The sequence below is a fragment of the Neophocaena asiaeorientalis genome, unplaced genomic scaffold, assembly GCF_003031525.2.
Source record: "Neophocaena asiaeorientalis asiaeorientalis breed wild unplaced genomic scaffold, Neophocaena_asiaeorientalis_V1.1 scaffold500, whole genome shotgun sequence".
Taxonomy (NCBI): Eukaryota; Metazoa; Chordata; class Mammalia; order Artiodactyla; family Phocoenidae; genus Neophocaena; species Neophocaena asiaeorientalis.
Window position 1 is genome coordinate 336,474 of NW_020171810.1, and position 22,575 is coordinate 359,048.

At 41.6% G+C, this 22,575-nt stretch overlaps 1 protein-coding gene across 1 annotated transcript in view; it reads right to left on the bottom strand.

The window, feature by feature from the left end:
• ARHGAP31 (Rho GTPase activating protein 31) overlaps positions 1-22,575 on the bottom strand; it is a 111,616-nt gene that overhangs the window by 38,842 nt on the left and 50,199 nt on the right. Inside the window, exons 4-5 of the mRNA XM_024765195.1 lie at positions 11,268-11,370; positions 8,562-8,706 (exon numbers count right to left, since the gene is read on the bottom strand). Of these exons, the coding sequence (XP_024620963.1) occupies positions 8,562-8,706; positions 11,268-11,370 (248 nt within the window). The remainder of the gene's footprint in view (positions 1-8,561; positions 8,707-11,267; positions 11,371-22,575) is intronic.

Below are 22,575 nucleotides of genomic sequence, written 5' to 3' on the forward strand. Positions count from 1 at the left end.
TTGGACTACCCGTGCTCCATTTCCCTAAGTGGGACATCATGCCAGAGCTTTGACCACCAAGTTGTTTTTGTTTGACTTTTTTACTTAATTGAAGTAAAGCATTCACAGAAGCTAACAATTTTCAAAGGCAATCAAAAATTTCTATGTGGGAAAACCAGATTTCATTTCCTAATCAGAAATGGGGAGAAATTCGGGGCTGGGAGGGTCACAATCACAGGTGTCTCAATCTTCTGGTGGGTTTGCAAGCCTGAGAACGGAGCCGGCATAAGCATGATCTCTGTGGCAATCCTTGCTTTTTGAGACGTGCAGGATGTAGAGGGTGAGGACAAGCATGGGGCCCGGAGTAAACACCTGACGCCTCTGCCCTCTTCCTGGGAGCTGTCATTTAGAAAACAGATTTGTGGAGAAACCCTGATTCCCAAGACAGGGAGAACCTCATAAAGCAAGTGAAGGGAGAGAGCTCAGGGGAAGGAGGGGCAGAAGAATGCGGGTGCGGATCCTCCCACATTCTATCCTGCAAATGGGGAGGAGAGGTAGGCCTCTCTTCCTCTCTCCGCAAAGCTGGGACGAGCTTTGCAAAGCTTTGCACACACACCCTTCCCAAGCCTCCCCCACTTCCCCCCACTTTCTAAAAATGTGTCTGGGGAAAAAAAGGTGTAGGTCAATTCAACAGCCCTCATGGAAAGTTCCTTTAATATTTTAGGAAGATGTTAGTCACCTTTGTTCTGAGAGGCTGGGCGGGCTCACCCCTGATGCCTGCAGGTCCCATTTGGGACTGGTGTTCATTTCACTATTTATAGCCTCACCCCAATCCTATCTGGAATCTCTCTAGAACTTTGTTTTTCTCCCAGAGGGTCTGCTCACTGCAAAGCTATTTTTCGATCTCTTTGTCTTCACCCATTAGGAGAGCAGAATCCATCAGTGGGGAATTGAGGGAAAGGAGTTGAAATTTCGCCCACCCCAATTTTTTGCCTGAAAGAGAATTTCACTCAACATTAGCCAAGCCAATCTTGCTAACAGCTAAACCTTAAAAGATCTAGGCTGACTCTGTGACTATTTGTTCTCTTCCAATCAGTATCCCTAAGACCAGCTTCCTGTCCTTGGAGGACTCTAGCGAAGGCTGGACTCCAGTCCCCTCTGGCGGGGCCCAGGCTCTACTTTCTTCTGCTTACCTGAATACCACCTCTACCCCTGCCGCCCGGGGAAGGCCCATCACCAGGGGGGACAAACAACCCGTGACTGTCCCTTCCAACTGCGCCCAGCCGCAACTCAGTTTTTACCCTTTATTTTGTATTAATTATTTAAAAATTATTATAAAGCCACCTTTATTATTTTTAATTATTTTAAGCCGTTAGGTTAAAAAGTAATTCATGCACATGATTTTAAAAATGCAAAGCGGGCTTCCCTGGTGGCGCAGTGGTTGAGAGTCCGCCTGCCGATATACACAGAAGAAAGTTAGTCTGACTTCCAACTGCAGACCCTCAGTCTCCAGAGACAACCACTGTTCTCTTCCAGACGGTCATTATACCTACCTGTCTTTGTCACACCCATGGCAGCAAGCACAACTACGTGACCTGGCCCATCTGCAAATTCCCAGTCTCCCATCATTTCCTCCTTGCCTGCTCCCTATGGGCCATGCTGGCCTCCATATATTCCCTCAAGCAAGCTCGGCATGTCCTCGACTAGGGCCTTTGCACCTGCTGTTTCTTCTCGGCACCCTCTTCCACCAGATATTTGCACAAATTGTTCCCTCACTTCATCCTTGTCTCTGTTTAAATATCACCTCATAGACAGACCTTTGATTATCCTACCAAAAATAGCAGTCCCCATCATTCTCTGCCCTGTACTCTGCATTAGTATTGCTTATCAACAGTTCAGATTATAGAGCTATGCTTTAAATTCATTTATCATCTACCTCCTTCATTAAAATGTAAGTTTCACGAGAGGAAGGATTTTATCTGTCTTGCTTACCATTAAACCCCCAGCACCTGGAACTGTGCCTGCCTGGTATACATAGCAGGTGTTCAACAGACATTTGTTATATGAAATGAGTAAGTGAATGAGTCCGTATTTTGCTTTGCATTTGAAAACGCCAGAAAGTCTCATTTTGGCCACAATTCCAGGACAGTACCATCGAGAACCAAACCTTCTGAGTGAGGAGCACCAGGTTTGCTGAGACAATTCCCCTCAACTTTTGGCTCCTGGCAGGGTGACCAATCTGCAGAGTTTGCCTGAGATTGAGGAGTTTCCTGGGACACAGGACTTTTCAGAGTTAAAAGTAGGGGAGTCCCTGGCAACCCAGGACAGTTGGCTGCTACCCCATTGGCAGCTATCTTGAGCTCACAGCCAGTCAGCCTCTGCCTGATGCCACACACCGGTGGTCCACTCCCAGTGACACTTCAGATGACATGTGTGAGTCAAGCAACCTGCCAGCAAATGTTTACTAGGTAACAGTCACAACATTCTCCAGTAGCTGGAGAGCAGGGAAAGGAAGCATAATAATGAATAAAATAAATACAGTTTCTGTCCTCAGGAAGCTTACAGTTCAATGAAGGAGACTGATACACAAAGACGTAATTTCAATATAAAATTTAATACCTCTCTAAACTGCTTTCTCTAAAAATCCTGAAGCAGCAACTTTTCTCTATCTTGGGTGTAACAATTTTAGCTAAATCAATCTGACCCAAATTGAGTTTTTCCTAAAATAAACTTTTCTTCTGATAAAAATAAAATGTAGTGTAGTAGGTTGAAGAGTTGCTTCCAAAGATATCAGATCCTAATCTCTAGAACCTGTAAATGTTACCTTATTTGGAAAAAGTCTTTGCAGGTGTGATTAAGTTAAGGCTTTTGAGATCAGGAGATTCTCATGGACTATCTAGGTGGGCCCTAAATCCAGTCACAGGTATCCTTAAGAGAGGGAAGCAGAAGGAGATTTGACACAGACAGGAGAAGGCAGTGTGACCACGGAGGCAAAGATGGGAGTGATGCAGCCACAAGCCCAGGCATGCCAGCAGCCACCAGAAGCTGGAGGAGGCAAGGAACAGGTTTCCCCCTCGAGTCTCTGTAAGGACCATGGCCCTGCTGACACCTTGACTTCAGCCCAGTGAAACTGATTTCAGACTTTTGCACTCTGGAACTGTGAGAGAATAACTTTCTGTTGTTTAAGCCACCAAGCCTGTGGTAATTTGTTACAGCAGCCTCATGAAACTAATACATGTACTGGAAGGAAATAAAAAGCACCTGCTAACCCACCACCCAGACATAACTACTATTAACCTACTCACATGTGAAGCATTAAAGGAAGCAATGTGTCTGGGCCCCCCAGCACCAAATATGAACACTGGCATCATTTCCTATTTAGTTGCCTATACTGCTTTTTTCCATTTAACTTTATATTATGGACAGCAAATAGTCTTCAGAAATATGACTTTTCACAGCTACACAGGATTGAAAACAATAGAGTTATTATCATTTATTTAACCCATCCCTTGGTGTCAGACGTGTAGATACTCCCCAGTTTTGTTATTGTAATATGGCAGTGAAATATTTGTAAATCAATTATTTGTGTGTGCATCTGATTATTATCTTAGAATGGAGTCCTAGAACAGAGTTACTGTATTAAAAAATATGAGCATTTTAGGACTCTTGATAGTAATTTCAAATGACTTTCTGCAATGTCCAGCAAATTTACACTTGCAATAGAAAACTACGAAAGAGCCAGTGTCACCACAGGCTAGGCAGCATGAAATACTAACATTTAAAAAATGTTTCTTTAATATGCAAATATATTTTTCTAATACATTTATATTTTTTAAGTTGGTTTTTTTTTTTAATTAATTAATTAATTAATTTACTGGCTGCGAGGCTTGTGGAATCTTAGTTCCCCGACCAGGGATTGAATCTGGGGCCTCGGCACTGAGAGAGCAGAGTCCTAACCCTTGGACTGCCAGGGAATTCCCCATTTATACTTTTTAAATAATTATGTTTCTTCTATGAATTGTCTGTTGAGGTTCTTTGCTCATTTGTTTTTCAGGGTGTTATCTGTTTATTTTTTATTGATAGGTAGGAGTTTTATATAATTAAAAATATTAATCTCCTGCCATCTTTATTGTAAATGTTTTCCATAGTCATTTGCCTTTTAATTTTGTTAAGGTATTTTTAAATTTATTTATTTTATTATTTTTGGCCGTGTTGGGTCTTGGTTGCTGCACGTGGGCGGCATGTGGGATCTTCCTGGACCAGAACTCGAACCCGTGTCCCCTGCATTGGCAGGCGGATTCTTAACCACTGCACCACCAGGGAAGCCCTATTAATGTATTTTTAAATAGAGAAAACAATAATCTATATGTAGTTTAGTTTGTTAAATTTGTCTCTGGTGATTTTTTTTTTCCTTTGCTTTTATTCTTAGAAAGCCCTTCTCCACCCTGAAATTCGCTAAATGCTAAGAATGTAACTTGACTTCTCCCCTTTCCCAACACTTAGCCAATTTTCCTAACATTGTTTATTGAATTGTTCCTTCACCAGTTTGGGATGTTTTCCTTATTTCATATTAAATTATTTAATACCTAAGCCTATTTAAGAGTTGTTAAATCTATTTTGAAAATAGTGCGGTAGTTCTGAGACAGAATGTTAAATCTTTACTTCCATTTACTAGCTGTACAAACCCAGGCAAAAGTCACTCGGAGCCTCAAGTTACTCATCTGTAAAAGAGGCAATAAAACCTACTTCACAGAGTTATTTGAGGATTGAATGAAATAATATTTGTAATAAGCTTATCATATTGTAAGCACTCAATAAGTGGCAGATATCATAATTATTATTCTTCTATTAATATTTTTCTAATTCTGTTATATTCCATTGAAATGTTATTCTACTTCAGCTGTGCAAGTGAGTTTAAATAAATCATTGTAAGAATGTGTGACAATGTGATAGAGCTGTTCCCATGTCCCTGTAGAAGGTTTGCTTATATTTTCATAATTCGTCACCGTGATCAAAGCAATCTACTCAATGATAAATTTTTCTACATAGTTAACATCACTAGGTCCTACGTATGTAGAACTCAGCTGTCACAACAAAACATTTTTATTTTATTTCTTAGTGTCACTAAACTATGTTTAAATACAATGTTAAGTTTTCTTGAGATTTGACGACCAGTGGACAATAACATTGCTTTGGTATTTTTTGTCGCTGTGGGAGATAGAATGACTAGCAATGTCAGGGAACACAAGTAGGGAGAGATCAGCATGGGTTTTCTTCTGAGCCTCTAAACAAGATCTAAGAAGAAACTTGTATTTCTCAAGTCTCTAGACAAGAATTCCTATCTACCCCCATCTATCGTAGAATGAAATTTAGTTAAATTAGACTCATTCAGTTAGTTAACGTGATGATATTGTTTTCTTATTCAAGGATGAAACTGTATAGTGATAAGAAGACTAAAACTATGCAGAAAACAAACAAGAAAGTCTTACGCACAAATTAAAAGAACAGTAAGATATATTTTTGGTTGACTGAGATTGTCAAACAGTTTAACAAATTGAAAATATTCAGTGTTGGCAAGGCTGCAGGAAAAAGAACATTCTTGTCTCTCTACAGAACCATTTGGCAACGTGTGACAAAATTTTAAATAAGCACTTTTTACTCAGTAAATCTTTTTCTGTGATATTTTTCATAAGGATATAAACAGACAAAAGTATAAAGATATATGTACAAAAATGTTCACTATAATGTTGTTTATAAAAAGCAAAATGTTCAGAAACAAAAAGTCCTGGGACTTCCCTGGCAGTCCAGCGGCTAAGACTTCCACTGCAGGGGGTGTGGGTTTGATCCCTGGTTGGGGAACTAAAATCGCACATGCTGCATGGTGCGGCCCAAAAGAAAAAAAAAATAAAAAAAATAAAAAGAAGAAGAAAGAAAGAAACAAAAAGTCTAAATGTCCATCATTAGGAAACTGGTTTAAGAAATCATCGGGTGCATGAGAGAATACGCTGTAAAAAGAGTGCCTCTCTGTGTTTGTTACCATGGAAAGATGGTCACATTGTTGAATTAGCACCATTCCAAAACAGCAATATGTAGTATTGAGGAACAAAAGTTGGGAGAGAGAACGGGAGAGACAGAGAGAGAGAGAAAGACAGAGAGATCTGTAAGGATGTCTCCTGAAATGTTAATAGAAAATATGCCTAGGATGTGAGATTTCAGGTGATTTATACTTTCTCCTTTATATTCTCCTGGATTGCTTTAATGTTTACAATAAAAATTTAGTTTGGTTTAGAAAAACAGAACACAACAAAAACACTATGCAAAGAGTAAAAGAATGAAGGAAATAACCCTGTGTTAATCGTAGTTGTCTCTGGTCTTTAAGAAGAGAGACCAAGGTTTCCTTTCTACTTTCCCCCATTTTCCAAATTGTCTTTTATTGAGGATGATTATTTTTATTGATTATTATATATCATGATGATGATGATAATCTGAAAGACACACAAGACCCACAACCTTTCCTCCTGGTTCCCAGGAAAGACTCCTCTGTAGTTGGAGGGTCAAAGGCTGTCGTTATTAATGACTTAGCCATGCAGAGTGGAGGCTCATTTGCCTTCTGCCTTAGATCTCAAGGTCCTCTTAGATCTTTAAGAGTCCCCTCAGCTGGTTTATGCTGGCTTTTCAAGTGGTCAACATTTATGCCCACTTTTGTTTGTTTGTATGTTTTGACCTAATATTTTTTTAATTAAAAAATTAATGGGGGGCTTCCCTGGTGGCACAGTGGTTAAGAATCTGCCTGCCAATGCAGGGGACATGGGTTCAAGCCCTGGTCCGGTAAGATCCCACACGCTGCAGAGCAACTAAGCCCGTGCACCTCAACTACTAAGCCTGTGCTCTAGAGCCCGTGCTCTGCAACAAGAGAAGCCACCGCAATAAGCCCACGCACCGCAACGAAGAGTAGCCCCTGCTCACCACAACTAAGGAAAGCCCGCACGCAGCAACAAAGACCCAATGCAGCAAAAAATAAATAAATATATTTATTTTTTAAACATTAATGTATTTTTAGTGGATAAGATTTTGAAAGTTAAAGTATAAAGAAGCAGGGAAAACTATCTATAATCCCATCATTGAAATAAATAGCTATTAATCTTGTGAACATCTTTCTTTTTAATCATGTCTTAATATACAACTGTGTACCTGCTTTTTCCAGTAATCATAGTGAGTGTTTCCCTGTATCACTGAAAACCCCTAAATCTATTTTAATGGTCCACGCCCAATTTTTTTTTTTTTTTTTTTTTTTTTTTTTTTTGGGACCCACGCCCAATTTTTAAAAAGCATTCATTTATCCCTATATAATTTCAAACTGAAGAACATTTATATGCTCATAATAAGTTCATTACAAGAGCCATAAGAAAGATTCCTCCCCAGGGTTAGAGCCTAGATCTGGTCCTTACCAATAATTGCAACTCCTTCATAACCTTAATTTCAAACATCCCCTCTGACCACCCTACTCCAACAGTCTGCTGACCTTACTGGGATGAATGACCTATTGATCTAATTTTTCATTGTTACCTGCCTTAGGCCCTCATTTCCCTTCTTATCCAGACAAATTTCTATGGTCAGTTATTTCAATCACTCCCTTGCACACACTCTCATATCCCTCCTCCCCTTTTTCTAGCTGAGCCTCAACCTTGGTTAAACCCAACTCTTCACCTACTCTGCACCTCCCCGCCTGCAGCCAAATGTCCAAGCCCTATTTTTAATGCTGTCTTTAAAGACATGCTCTAAGGGTGGGAGGGAGGGAGACACAAGAGGGAAGAGATATGGGGACATATGTATGTGTATAACTGATTCATTTTGTTATAAAGCAGAAGCTAACACATCATTGTAAAGCAATTATACTCCAATAAAGTTTTTTTTTTTTTTTAAAAGACATGCTCTAAGCATTTATTCTCCTTTCTCATTTTCCTTTGGGGACCCTATCTGGTGACCATACAGCTGCTATATAGGTGTTCTGCTCTTGCCCATCCATCCTCCACCAATTCAACTCACTGGCCTAACCTGCACTCCCTCTCGGCTGCTTTTCCCAGAATCTTTTCTCTTTCCAGCTTTCTGACCTCTCTGTTGACTTCTGTTTGTTCTCTCTCCCTTCTCTACCCGCCTACCTCTTTGTGCAACCCCCAAAAGAAACATAGAAGGAATAGCCCGAAATGAATTAGCCACGGGGGGTAGCATCTGGAGCCTCAGGTTCCTGTCCTGCTAGGGGGCAGAGTGACCTTGGGCCAGTCACTTCATCCTCTGGTTCTTAGTTTCCTCCCTATATAATGACACGCATTTGGTTACATAAATGTGGAGATGATTTAACCCAGTTCTTACACACAAACAAACATGATTCTGAAAATTGAAGAAAGGAAAAATTTAGCAAACAGTCCCACTACCTTACTTTCCTCACTGTACCATCCTGCTTCCGTCACCAAGATAATGGCAACCATCTGGTGAGTATTATTATTGTAATTTTAGTGCTGAAACTTTCCTTGGCCCATCCATGCATCCCACCCAGTAACCATAACGGAAATCCAAACACTCACCGTGAATTTCTCATAGAGCTCATAAGTCAGGAGGGGGTTGGGCAGCTCCCTAAAGTAGAGCTTGCAGAGGGAGCCCACACAGTGGATGTCCTGGAGGTACACTTCCCTTGTCAGATCTGGACATTGATCTGAGCCAAACTCTTGCCTGAAACAACACAGACAGAGACATAACAATCCCAGGAACATGTGTTCTATGTCAGCAGCTACTTGGCTCTAGGGGGTAAAAAGACCCTAAACTGCTGATTTGACCATATTTTTGACCTTGACTCAAAAAGACCTTCTATTTCAGGCACAAGGAAGCTACAGGAAAGATTTCCACTTCGGGTCTGGATCTTCCCTGCAGAAGCTGCTGTAATTAGAAAGACATAATCCCATTTACAAATGGATTTCTCATGGCATTATGTCTGTAGTCTCAATTATGAACAGTGGGGAAATATGAAAACAATTTTCCAAAAACCCTGTTGAGAGTTCAGTTTTTCCAAAATATTGTTTTAAATGAACTTCTCTTTCTTGGAGGAGAGACCAAAACCAGGGTGAGTCAGATTGTTATCATTCACGTCCACGTATTCATGTCAGCAAACTTGTTTTATCTGGAGACTCAAACTCAAGGTTTGAGAACTTCAATCAACTCTCCCTTTGATGCTGAATGGAAACTTCTAGGCCGCTTGATAGTGACTCCCACAGGACAAATGAGCTTACAAATATCTTCTTAAACAACCTATAGTGGGGTGCGTGGGAGCATCGTCAGATTCCAGGCCTCATTTCTAATTAAAAAAAACATTTACTAACAAGGTTACATGAATATACTGCCTCAAATAATATATACTTACAAGTTAAAAATCTATTTAGGGCTTCCCTGGTGGCTCAGTGGTTGGGAGTCCGCCTGCCAATGCAGGGTACGCGGGTTTGAGCCCTGGTCCGGGAAGATCCCACGTGCCGCGGAGCAACTAGGCCCATGCGCCACAGCTGATGAGCCTGCGCTCTGGAGCCCACGAGCCACACCCACTGGGGCCCGCGCGCCTAGAGCCTGAGCTTCGCAGCAAGAGAAGCCCGGGCACCGCAACGGGGAGTGGCCCCCGCTCGCCGCAGCTAGAGAAAGCCTCGTGCAGCAACGAAGACCCCAATGCAGCCAAAGATAAATAATAAATAAATAAATAAATTTATTAAAATTATATATATTTAAAAGATGATAAATCTGAGCTTTAATGCAGAAGAGAAGTTAGCTTTCTTGAGAGTATTCATTTGGTCAAACATGTAGTGACAAAGTCAACCAGACTCTCAGAACCAGCATCCTGAAACAGCTTGCTGCCCATTCTCCTGTAGTCGGGTTCTGCCCCTTTAATAAAGGGAAGGGAAATCCCTGATGCTGTCAGAACCTGACAGGAACTGAGTGAGGCCTTGAAAAGCAAACCATGCAATGGCCTCAAATTCATAGGCATGTGTTTTTCTTACGAGGGCAGAACACAAACAATCTAGAGCTTATTTAGTTAGCCAGAAATTTCCCTTGTCAAGGCTAAGGTCAGTCCTTAAGTGAAAAAGAATTGGCCATTGTCCAAATGTCCTTCCACGATACCAGCTACTGTGTAAGTGTGTTTCAGAGCTAAGAGTAAACTGTTAAAAATACTTGCTGTTGAAACTCTGAAAAATGTCACATGAATAAATTAGTGAAAATGATGTAAGCACACAGATCTGTTAAAAACCTTTGGCTGCAATAAACCAGTTATTTTTTTAACAGCTATCACTTCTCTGGGAGTAAAAAGAATGTTTTATTCCTTTGGTATAGTTTCATGACAATTGAGATTTGAGGACGAGGGGCAGAAAACTAAATAGGAGGAAGAAGATAAAAAAATGAATTACCTGCACATGTAAATTTTACATATTAATCTTGTAACAAGAATGTTTTATTTGAAAAGTCTACATTTGTAACTAAAGAATACATAATAAATACATTAAAATGTGTTCTTTTTGTATTAAAGAACAATATTCAACATACATAAACCTATTCTTTTAGTCATGGAACAGTACATATATTATATATAATGTATATATTCTATATATACACTCCCTTTATTTTACAGATATAATACATATAAAGAAGACTACTGTCCTCTTAATTCATTGTGATAGAAATTTCTTCCAAAAAATTCTAGGATGCATTTTAGAATTGTTTAGGATAAATCCATAGAATTGGAAATAGTTCCTCTATCAATAATTTTAAAAATACAGGCATCAATTAGAGAAATGCACAATCATGCAGACTTCTGATTTCTTGACCAGATGAAATATCAAATGTTGAGTGTGTGCCAACAGCAAAACTCAGGATGACCTGCAAGTTCTGAATACCATGTAATGGGGATCTGAGCTGTGGGTAGGCAAGTGAGTAATAGTAAATCATTTTTTCCCAACTTGCAATTTAAATCATTTGAGTTCAGTTGAATCTACCTAAGAGGGATAAATCTGGTGCAAGACATAGGAACAGATGAAAAGCCCTCAGGAGTTTTTGTTGGAAAGAATTACATCAGATTGGTGAGCTTCCTGATTAGATTAAGAAGAGTTAGGCATCTGAAAACATCAGCACTTGATCTTCTGCCCTGCCATCCTTCCCTCAATCCCTTCAGTTTTTAATACCCCCAACACCTGCAGATAGAGGTATGGACAGAGGAAGGATCATGGGAGAATCCTTTGGGGGGCTATTCTTTGGCTTACCTTAGCCGTTGTATGTTTGAGGTGACTCCTGAAAGCCGATAAATTCCATCCACAATGCCGTGAGTCTCTATAAATTCTGCACAGCTCTTCAATACATATGGAACTATGCAAAGGAAAAGAAAAAATAAAGTATTAGGTATAAGTCTGACTGTCTTTTAAAGATAGTCTTTTAAAAATCGAGGTACTTCAAAGAGAAGTAAGTATGGAATGCATATGAGCTACAAGTGGAAACAATTACTTGTAAATGGTAGATGATGTTCTTTGATATTTAAAAAAAAATAGGGTTTTGTTAAAGTTTAGGAAACCCATGTGTTTTAAAAGTTAGGTCTTTTTTTTTTAAGAATTTGTAAAATATGCTAACACTTAAATTTTTGAAACCAGCAGTGACCTTGGAAATCCCACAACACTCCTTATGTCACTGGTTCTCCCAGTGTGGTCCCCTGACCAGTAGCACCAGCATCTCCTGGGAACCTGTTGGGAATGCAAATTCCCAGGCCCCACTCACACCCACTGAATCAGAAATTCTGGAGGTGGCGCCCAGCAACCTGTGTTTTAAAAAGCCTTCTAGGTGACTGTTGTGTGATAAAATTAGAGAACTCTTGCCTAGTCTACACATGAAGAAACCAAGGGGCAGGTAAATTTATTTACCTCACTCAAGGGTACTTGTTGCTTATGAAAAGTGATTTAACACATGGAAAAATGCTTATGATGTAGGTAGGTAAAACAAGAACAAGTCACAAAATCAAATATACCCTGTGAATTCAGCTATGTTTAAAAAACTGCAAAGGGAAAAAGACGGGAAGAATATCTGCCAAAATGTTAAAGGTGATTTAAAGGTGTTAAGTGTTTTTTTTTAAAGGTGAGAACCTCCTCCTCCCCACCGCCCCCGCCAGCAGCACCACCAAATGGATCAAACCAGTCATTGATAGAATGGACGTCATATAAGGGACCAACACGGCCTCTCAAAGTCCTGCCACTCTAGAAGTCCAGTGCCTGGGTAGAAGGGTCTGGCTATGCTGTTCTCTCCTCAGGGCTGCACCTGATCAGCCCAGCCAGCTCAGTGACCCAGAATGGCAGCCACAGACCTTCTGGATGGCATGGAGAGAGTGGCAAGTCACTTGCCACTTTGGTCCTTGGGCAGATCCACCGGAGGTCCCTCTGTGAGACTGTTGTAGATGGTCTGGAACTACCGAAGCCTTGGGTGCTGAAGTCCTCAGGCACAGAGGTGGTATGGGAACTCCATGAACCAGGGCTTGGGTTAGCACTGTGCTCACTCCCCCAAAACATACTCAGTCCATTAATGCCTTGGATTAGACTAAAGCCAATCCATTAATGCTTAATGCACATGATCATACCCACACACAATACTAAGCTGGACTGGACCTTTTACATGGGTAGATACTAGGTGTTCAGGCTCAACATTCTTGCTGGATTCTCTATTACAATACTTTCTAAACAACTCCCCCATCATTTCCTTCAACCACTAACTATCATTTTAGGTGCTGAGTAAAATTCATCATACTTAAAGTATTCCACCCACCTCTCAAAGGCTGTGCATCCCCAGAGCCTTTCTTCTCCAGGACACATCCATGTTTTGCCCCTTTCATTCATGACCAACTGGTGAGAAGCTTCTTAGTTACCCGAGGTGGAAAGAGGGCAGGAAGTGAACTTGGGATTGGAAATATTGAGGTCAGAGACCACAGAGGTGGAACTATTCCCTGTGAGTGAATACAGGGTAGGGGTGGGTGTGGTGGAGAAGGGGCTGTGAGTGTGGGCAGGGGTCCAGAGCCCCTGCCTGGCTTCAGTTAGAAAAGCTATACTTTGATCTATTTTATGAAATAGGGTTCTTGGTGAGAACCCTATTTATGCCTCATGCCTCTAAATAAATTTTATAAATAAATAAATAAGCAAACAGAGTTCTCATGCTTAAAAAAGCTGTATTGTTTTAAAAGAAAAATCCCTATTGTGCACAGTAGGTCGACTCTTTCCCACCCACAACAAGATGTTGTTCTGTAACCTGCCACGCAAGGTCATGGTCAAGAGCACAGGTTTGAATGCCAAACTGCCTTTGTAACCTTGGGCAAAATATGCAATAATTCCATTTCTTAGTTTCCACACCTGTAAAATGAGGATAACAGTGATATTAACCTCATAGCTAGGATTGAAGTAATACTTGTAAATACTTAGCACAGACCCTGGCATATAAGCAGCATTCTACAATGACAGTTATTCCTATTTGAAGCTTCTATAGGATGTAAATTTATCATTTGTGAGATTCAGTCTTGGTGAAAACAGTTTGCTGCCTCCCATCTGATGGGCAGTTGGGGTAGAGCTGACCAACCTCTTCCAAGTCAACACTCACCTCCCTATTCAGAATGGCTTTTGTGTCCCTCTCTGGTTGAGGTCACTTTTCTATGCATTGAGGTGTATCTTCATAATACAAAGGCAGCAGTCCTGGAACTGTGCTTGACCTTGATGTGTTTCACAATGTGAGTCTGTACCAAGGTATACAGCTGCTGCACAGCACCGGTGGATTGAGAGCTCGGAGCATTCCCAAGCAGGACTCAAAGACAAAAGCCTCAGCCTCAAAGGGCTTCTATAAGGAACACTCCACAGATGGGCAGTGCAGGGTCACCAATCCGTCCTATCCCATTCTCAAAGACTCACCTCCCAGTAGCATGGCTCTCAGTTGTATAACCTCAGGCTCCGTTTGTTTTAAAGGCGAGGAAAACACATTCCCGGATGGAGCCTCTGCCATAAATTTGGTACAGAGGCCCCAGAACCTCTCGTCCACAGCTCTGTTTAAACAGGAGGCAATATTAAAACAACCCAAGGGAAAAGGCCATGGTCCTGGTCCCTGAGGCGTGTTAGCTTTCTTGGATTCTCATCTTGGGCCGAGTTGGAAGACGTAGGAATTCTCCATCATACTCAGTAAATGAGAAAGGATCCACTTGATCTCTGTAATCATCCAGCTCTAGAGCCAGAGCAGTGGTTCTCAGACTGTGGTCCCTAGATAAGTCCAGCAGCAGCAGTTGCTTCCCAGGTGATTCTGATGCATGCTGAAGGTGAAGAACGACTGTCTAGACCAGAGATTCTCATATCTTAATGTGGATACAAACCCCCGGGATCTTGTTAACATGCAGATTCCAATGGGAGGGTGGAGGGAGGGAGTCAAGAATTTGCATTTCTAGCAAATTACCAGGTGATTCAGATACAGCCAGTCTGCAGCCCATACTTCGGGGAGCAAGGCTCTAAAGGTAATACTGGTCGGTGGTGTTGCAGGGGCTGCCAAGAGTATCGTCTCAAAGTCTCAGAATTCTTTAGGCTGTTGTTCCTGGGGCCCAACCAAACTGGGGACACCCTAGGATTCTGGACAGGATAGAAGCTTGATACAAAATGGCTGAGTAGGTATAGATGGAAAGAAAGCCTCCATTGTCTGTTTAGGTTGCTATAGAAGGTTGGAGCCACAGAACTAGTTCTGTGGGATTTATCATGGACCCAAAGAACGTTAAGTCTCCTCCTACAGAGGTACACACAGTTGCGGATTATGATATAACATTATGACTTCTTTGAATTATCGCACTGATGGTTCTCTAAGACCCTTTTTTGTTTGGTTTGGTTTCGTTTTTCCTGGAGCAGCGATCTTTAACGTTAAATTTTAATCGGAGCACAAAATAAATCCTGAGGTGGTTTCTGATGGAAAAGAAGGCTTTGCCGTTGATTTGTGCTTTACAATTTACAAAATGTTTTAAAGTCCTTTGTTTCATTTGGTCCAACTTGCTACAACTAAAAGTCATTTTATACTCATAAATAACGTGGGGGTACTTCTTTCCTCAATTCCAAACTTCTTCAAGGGTTTAGGGCAGAAAAGGCCAGCAATCAAATCATTTCTCTGAATCCCCCCAGAGGTAATGCCTGCTAAGCTGCCCCACTTCCCTGTATGGCTGGAATCTGATCAGATCTGGAGATGGAGATTGGAACAAACACAGTTTTATTTGATCAGTTATGTGATCATGGCAGCTTCATTCTTTCACAGTGCAAACTGCATTTGTGTTTTAGGGAAATATGGCTCTCCTCCCGCCCCATTCTGGATTTTTGTTAAGGTCCTGTACTGGTCATATTTCATCCCCTCTCTGGGTCCTGCATCCCTAACCATCAGAGTAAAGTCTAGTGGTACATATATACAATGGACTACTACTCAGCAATAACAAGGGATGATATAGCATATGGGTGATAGAAGCCATTCTATAGAAGAGTACATGCCATATGATTCCATCCACATAGAACTCAAGAAAATACAAACTAATTTATAGTGGGAGAAAGCAGGGAAGAGGCAGGAGGCAGGAGCTGCAGAGGGGCCGAAGAAACTTTTGGGCATGATGGATATATTCATCACCTTGACTGAGGTGATAGAAAGGACCAAGGATCACTGGTGGATGAAGAATTGATACTTGCAGGGGGAGAGTCAGAGAGAGACAAGCCACTGAACAGGGAAGAAATCTTTGAGAATCTCCTGCTGTGCACAGGGGAGAGAGTGAGGGCTTCAGGCAGCTCTGCTGTGCTGTGAATAAGCCTGCTCTACTACGGCATTTTTAAAGAGATGAAGTAAAGATTTCAATCACTTTTCTATTATTTCTGGTTGTCAGCAGAGAGCTTCCCAGCTTTCCATTCCGCAGGAATCTAAGAGTCGTCACAGCGGCTCCTGTACCTTCTCCCTCTGCCAGCTCCTGCTCTGTATTTCTGTCCCCTTCTTCCTCGATCCTGCGCCTCCATCTCTCCTGAGCCTCCATATCTCCTGCACCTCCATGTCTCCTGCGCCCCCATCTCTCCTGAGCCTCCATTTCTCCTGTGGCACACTCCTCCCAGCCTCTGTGGGCCTTGGCTTGCCTGAGGGGTCGCTGTCCTCCTGCAACTCTCCCTCTTTGATTCTTCTTTCTCTTCCCTGTTTTAACCTCTTCTCTCTTCCTCCTGACCTAATGTAGAATTATAGAAAAGTCTGAAAATTCGTGGTGTTTATTTTTTAAAGTATAATGTTCTCTGTTCTTTACAAAAAGCAAATTAACTGCTTTCCAATTTTCCAAGGAAAATTGTTTTTTTAATATGTCAGGATTTAGCCCGTCCTCCTTGGAGTAAAGTTTCTTTTTCTGTTTCTCTAAACTTAAAAAAAATTGAGATATAAATCAAATGTCATAAAATTCACCCTTTTAAAGCACATAATTAAGTGGTTTATACTATATTGACAGCTAAGCAACAATCACATTTCAGTACCTTTTCATTATTCCAATTCTAGAACATTTCTGTATCTACAAGGTAATTCATTGCAGCAATTTTTGTAATAGCATGAGATTGTTCATCAACAGGAAGCTGTTTATATAAATAATAGAATATCCATATAATGGAATACTATATAGTCATCAAAAAGAATGAGGAAACTTTCATGTACTGATATACAGCAGTCTCCTGATATACTGATATATAAGATATATTGTTAAGCAGAAAGAATGAGGCACAGACCAGTGCAATGGTATACAAGCATTTGCTTTTTTAAAAAGAGAGAATAACAGAACAGCTATACAATTCCTTTGTATATGCATTAAATATCTATGGAAGGATGCATAATAAAGTGATAACTTCAGTTGCCTATGGGAAAAAAAACTGGGAAGCTGAGGCCAGGGCTATGAGTAAGAGGGAGACTCCTCATTGTATACTCTTTTATACTTTTGAGTTTTGAACTATAAGAATATATTACCTTTCCCCAAAACTTTTCATTAAAAAATCCAATTCAGCAAATACTTATTGCAAACCTGCTCTCATCCAGCACTAAGTGCTAGGTGTTGCCTGAACCTATGTCTCCTCCATCACTAAGTTGTGAGCTCTTTAGGGACAATGAGGATAGTTCTGTCTCATTCATCTAGAATAGCCTTGAAAACACGAGCACTTGAAATGTTTTGCTAAACAAGGGATTGGTCATTACTCTCCAGATGGGTTTTCAGTCCTCTATTGATATCTGGGTCCTTCAAAGAGGAAAACACATTTTAATGTGCCAGGCACTACATGAGGTGCTTTTTTTTCCTCTCTCTCTCTCTTTTAACAGCATTCTCCATTGTATAATCATAGCCAATCCACAAAAGACATAAAATTCTCCATTTTGAAAATGTGAAAGCTGATTCTCAGAGAGGTTAGGCAAGTTGCCCAACATCACAATTCCTAAGTGTCAGAGTTGGGATCCAAACCTAGGTTTGTCTGACTCCAAAGCTCATGCTTTTTTCATGGTACCGCACTGAGGAGGAAGTTTAGAAAAAGCCTCAAGCTACACCCACTTGACTCAAACCCTCCCCATCAAGAGAGCAGATCCCATGAGTTAGTGGCCAGGTATGGAAGCACCATTTAAGGAGAGCTGTTTGGTTCCTTGCCCTTGACTATCCATATGCCTGAAACTCTACCACTGCAGACCCTACCTTACTGTGGTGATGGCTTTTAGGGGTTCAACACCTAGTGGTTAACATCTATTTTTAAGTTCCTTTTGAAAAAGTTACAGAAGCAATATATACTGATAAAAAAAATGAAAAACACTTCCTGACTTCAAGCCATACTATAAAGCTATAGTAAACAAAACGTTATGGTACTAGCATAAAAACAGAAAAGAAGATCAGTGGGAAAAAACCAAGATCCCAGATATAAACCCAAGAATATATGGTCAATTGTATTTCACAAGGAAGCCAAGAATACTCAATGGAGAAAAGACATTCTGGGAAAATTTGTGCTGGGGAAACTGGATATTCACATGTAAAAGAATGAAACTAGACCTGTATCTTATACCACTCACAAACATTAACTTGAAATGGATTAAAGACTTGTATGTAAGACACGAAACCACGGAATTCCTAGAAGAAGACATAGGAAAAAAGCTCCTTGACATGGGTCTTGGCAATGATTTTTTTGGCTATAACACATAAAGCACAAGCAACAAAATCAAAAATAAACAGGCAGGACTACATCAAACTAAAAAGCTTCTGCACAGCCAAAGAAACAATCAGCAACATGAAAAGACAACCTATGGAATAGGAAAAATATTTGTAAATCATGTATCTGATAAGGGGTTAATATACAAAAGATATAAAGAAGTCAAACAACTTGATAGCAAAAAACCAAATAATCCAAATTAAAAATGGGCAAAAGATAGACACTTCTCCAAAGAAGATATACAAAAGGCCAACAGATACATGAAAAGATACTCAACATCACTAGTCATTAGGAAAATGCAAATCAAACTCACAATGAGATATCATCTCAAGTTAGAATGACCATCATCAAAAAGACAAGAGAGAGGGCTTCCCTGGTGGCGCAGTGGTTGAGAATCTGCCTGCCAATGCAGGGGACATGGGTTCGAGCCCTGGTGTGGGAAGATCCCACATGCCGCGGAGAAACTGGGCCCGTGAGCCACAACTACTGAGCCTGCACGTCTGCAGTCTGTGCTCCACAACAAGAGAGGCCGCGATAGTGAAGAGGCCGCACACACTGTAATGAAGAGTGGCCCCCGCTTGCCGCAACTAGAGAAAGCCCTCGCATAGAAACGAAGACCCAACACAGCCAAAAATAAATAAATAAATAAATTTATTTTAAAAAAGACGAGAGAAATGCTGGCAAGGATATGGAGAAAAGGGAACCCTTGTTCACCGTTAGTGAGATTATAACCTGGTACAGCCACTATGGAAAACAGTATGGATCCTCAAAAAAATTAAAAAGTAAAACTGCTATATGATCCAGCAATCACACTTCTGGGAATATATCCAAAGGAAACAAAACCACTAACTTGAAAAGATATCTGCACATCGCAGTTCATAGCAGAATTATTTACAATAGTCAAGATATGGAAACGTGTCCATCAAAAGATGAGTGGATAAAGAAGCTGTGGCAGGGACTTTACTGGTGGCGCAGTGGTTGGGAGTCCGCCTGCCAATGCAGGGGACACGGGCTCGATCCCTGCTCTGGGAAGATCCCACATGCCTTGGAGGGACTATAAGCCCGTGCACCACAACTGCTGAGCCTGCGCTCTAGAGCCCGCGAGCCACAACTACTGAGCCTGTGTGCCTGGAGCCCGTGCTCTGCAACAAGAGAAGCCACCGCAGTGAGAAGCCCGTGCACCGCAGTGAAGAGTAGCCCCTGCTCACCACAGCTAGAGAAAGCCCGCACACAGCAACAAAGACCCAGTGCAGCCAAATAAATAAATAAATCTTAAAAAAGAAAGAAGTTGTGGCATATATATACAACAGAATAATATTCAGCATAAAAATAAGGAAATCCTGCCATTTGTGACAACACGGATGGACCTTAAGGGTATTATGCTAAGTGAAATAAGTTGGAGAAAGACAAATACTGTATGATCTCACTTATGTCTGGAATCTAAAAAAACCATGAAGCTCATAGAAAAAGAGATCAGATTTGTGGTTACCAGAGGAGGAGGTGGGGGAAGCGGGGAGCAGGAATTGGATGAAGGTTGTCAAAAGGTACCAACTTCCAGTTACAAGATAAATGATTACTAGAGCTGCAGTGTACAGCGTGATGATTATAGTCAGCATTGCCGTACATTATACACGAAAATTGTTAAGAGAGTAAATCCTAAGTGCTCTCATCACAAGGAAACATTTTTTTCTTTCTTTTCTTTCTCTTTTTATTGTATGTATATGAGATGATGGGTGCTAGCTAAACTTACTGCAGTAATCATTTCACAATATATTTATGTAAGCCAAACCATTATGCTGTACACCTTAAACTTACACACTGGGGTATATCAATTATATTGCAATAACACTGGGGAAGAGAAGAATAAAAATGAAAAAGATACACAAATTTAAAGAGCAAAGAGTGACTGTCCCGTTTACACAACCCTTCACGATCTCTCAAATGATAAAACACACACACACTGAAAGGCTAATAGTATGTTTTTGCTTTTCTATATTCTTCATTTTGCTTTTCTGAATTTTCTATAATGAGGGTGAGGTACAAATAATTTTTTTAAAGAAAAAAATTGGTTTTTAAGAAAACAAGTTTCGGGCTTCCCTGGTGGTGTAGTGGTTGAGAGTCCGCCTGCCAATGCAGGGGACAGGGGTTCGTGCCCCGGTGCGGGAGGATCCCACATGCTGCGGAGCGGCTGGGCCCGTGAGCCATGGCCGCTGAGCCCGCGCGTCCGGAGCCTGTGCTCCGCAACAGGAGAGGCCACGACAGTGAGAGGCCCGCGTACCGCAAAAACAACAACAAAAAAACAAGTTTCGTTAAAGAAGCCCAAGGGCTTTCTAAAGTTAGTGAGGCAATTTCCATGTTTGTTTAAGTCCTTTCCAATGACCCTGTGAGGTAATTACTCCTTGTTAAATAGAAGTATTTGCCTAACCAGCTCTGCTCCACTGCTGGGTGAGGCTCCTGATGGAAGACTATATCCTGGAGTCCCCTCCCCTCCTCACTTCCAGGGTTTCAGATGCCAAATCAAGTCAGCTCTTTCCCACAGAAGTGTCCAGGTCCCCCCTCTGCTCCACACCCTGACTCACCCCAGCTGAGCTCTCAGGTCTCTGTCATCCGTACACCCACTCCTCCCAATGACGATTCTCCTTCTACCAAAGCAGATGTACTGCAGGGCTATCCGGCCCAAGGGACAAAAAGGTGAATAAGATCTTTGCCCTCAAGAAGCCAAGAGGGAACGGACAAATACCGTGTACCTACTAGGTGCTGACCCCTGAGCACTACACTTTCATGCATTATTTGTACCCAGTGCAGTCCTCACAACCACTTTCTGAGGAAGGTATGTATCTTTGCTTTGTAAATGAGGAAATTGAAGCTCACAGATTATTAAGTAACATGGCCGGTATGAAACGATCAAGCAAAATATGTTAAGGGCCCTTGAGAGGCACAAAAACGTGACAGAAGTTCTTCTAAAAGATTACACAATGGTGGGGGAAGTCAGGCAGGGCTTTTAGGTGTTGAACAAGAACAGGAAATTGTGTACATTACAGACAGCTGACAGTATGAGAGGGACCTTGTTAGAGAGGGCTGAGGCAAGACCCTCACCCCGGGGCCGCACGATGCCGTGAGATTGATCAGTGGATAAAGGAGGACGTACAAGGCTATGCAATAAGGACTCAAACACTGGTTCCTAGGGGGTGATTTGAGATGCTGTGATGTGATAAGATACAATGTGATGCAATTATATACTGTGATACATGCAGAAAGCTTAAATAAGCCTCCGGCATATAATAGGCACTTTGTAAACATCACCCACTTTCTGATGCAGCTAGAGCAGGGAATGGTATAAACAAGATGGGAAAACAAGAAATAATGTGGTGAATTCCAGGAATGCTGACTAGACCAGTCTGGTGGAAGAGAAGGTAAATTCAGGTAAATTGGAGGAGTTTTGACAGGCTAGGAAGACTGCATTCTATCTTGAGCTCCACTGCCAAACAAATCTTTCTAAAACACTATGGAAAAGCTCCCCTATTCCAAAACATTCACTGGCTTCCCATTGCCCTTAGAATAATGTCCAATCCATGCAGCTGCCTCAGTAGGGGTAACCCTGGAATTCTTCCCTTCAAGGGAACAGGCTTTTGAGAAAGGTGGGTGGAGGAGGGGATAATATGAAGGAAAAGACTTGCCACAAACATATCGATCCAACAAAGGAAAATAAGGCGTCCCTTTAGGGTCAGTGCAGAGGACCTCGTACGCTTTGCCGAGGATGAAAGGGGAGGTGAGAAGCCTCACTCTTTTCTAGTTGCTTCCGAAAATTTCTTTAAGAAATGTACGTGCCTGGGCTTCCCTGGTGGCGCAGTGGTTGAGGGTCCGCCTGCCGATGCAGGGGACACGGGTTTGTGACCCGGTCCGGGAAGATCCCACATGCCGCGGGGCGGCTGGGCCCGTGAGCCGCTGAGCCTGCGCGTCCGGAGCCTGTGCTCCGCAACGGGAGGCCACAACAGTGAGGGGCCCGCGTACCGCAAAAAATAAATAAATAAATAAAAATAAAATAAATAAATAAAAAGAAATGTAAGTGCCTTTGTGACTCAAAGATAAAAGGCTGGTTGAGGGCAGTGAAATATCTGGGACCACACATCATCAGTTAATGAGCAAGTGGAAACAGCCTAGGAGGGACTGTGAAAGGGGCCTCCGGGGTGTTTTTGGGTTTGAGGGAGGGGAGGGTTGTGACCATGAGGGAGGGCAAAGATGACTAGGGAAACCGGGTGGGGTGTGATGAGGTTACACAGAGAACAAACCTGGAGAAACCCTCACACGGCCTTGGGCTTAGAGCTGGCCCTGTTCACCGGGTACA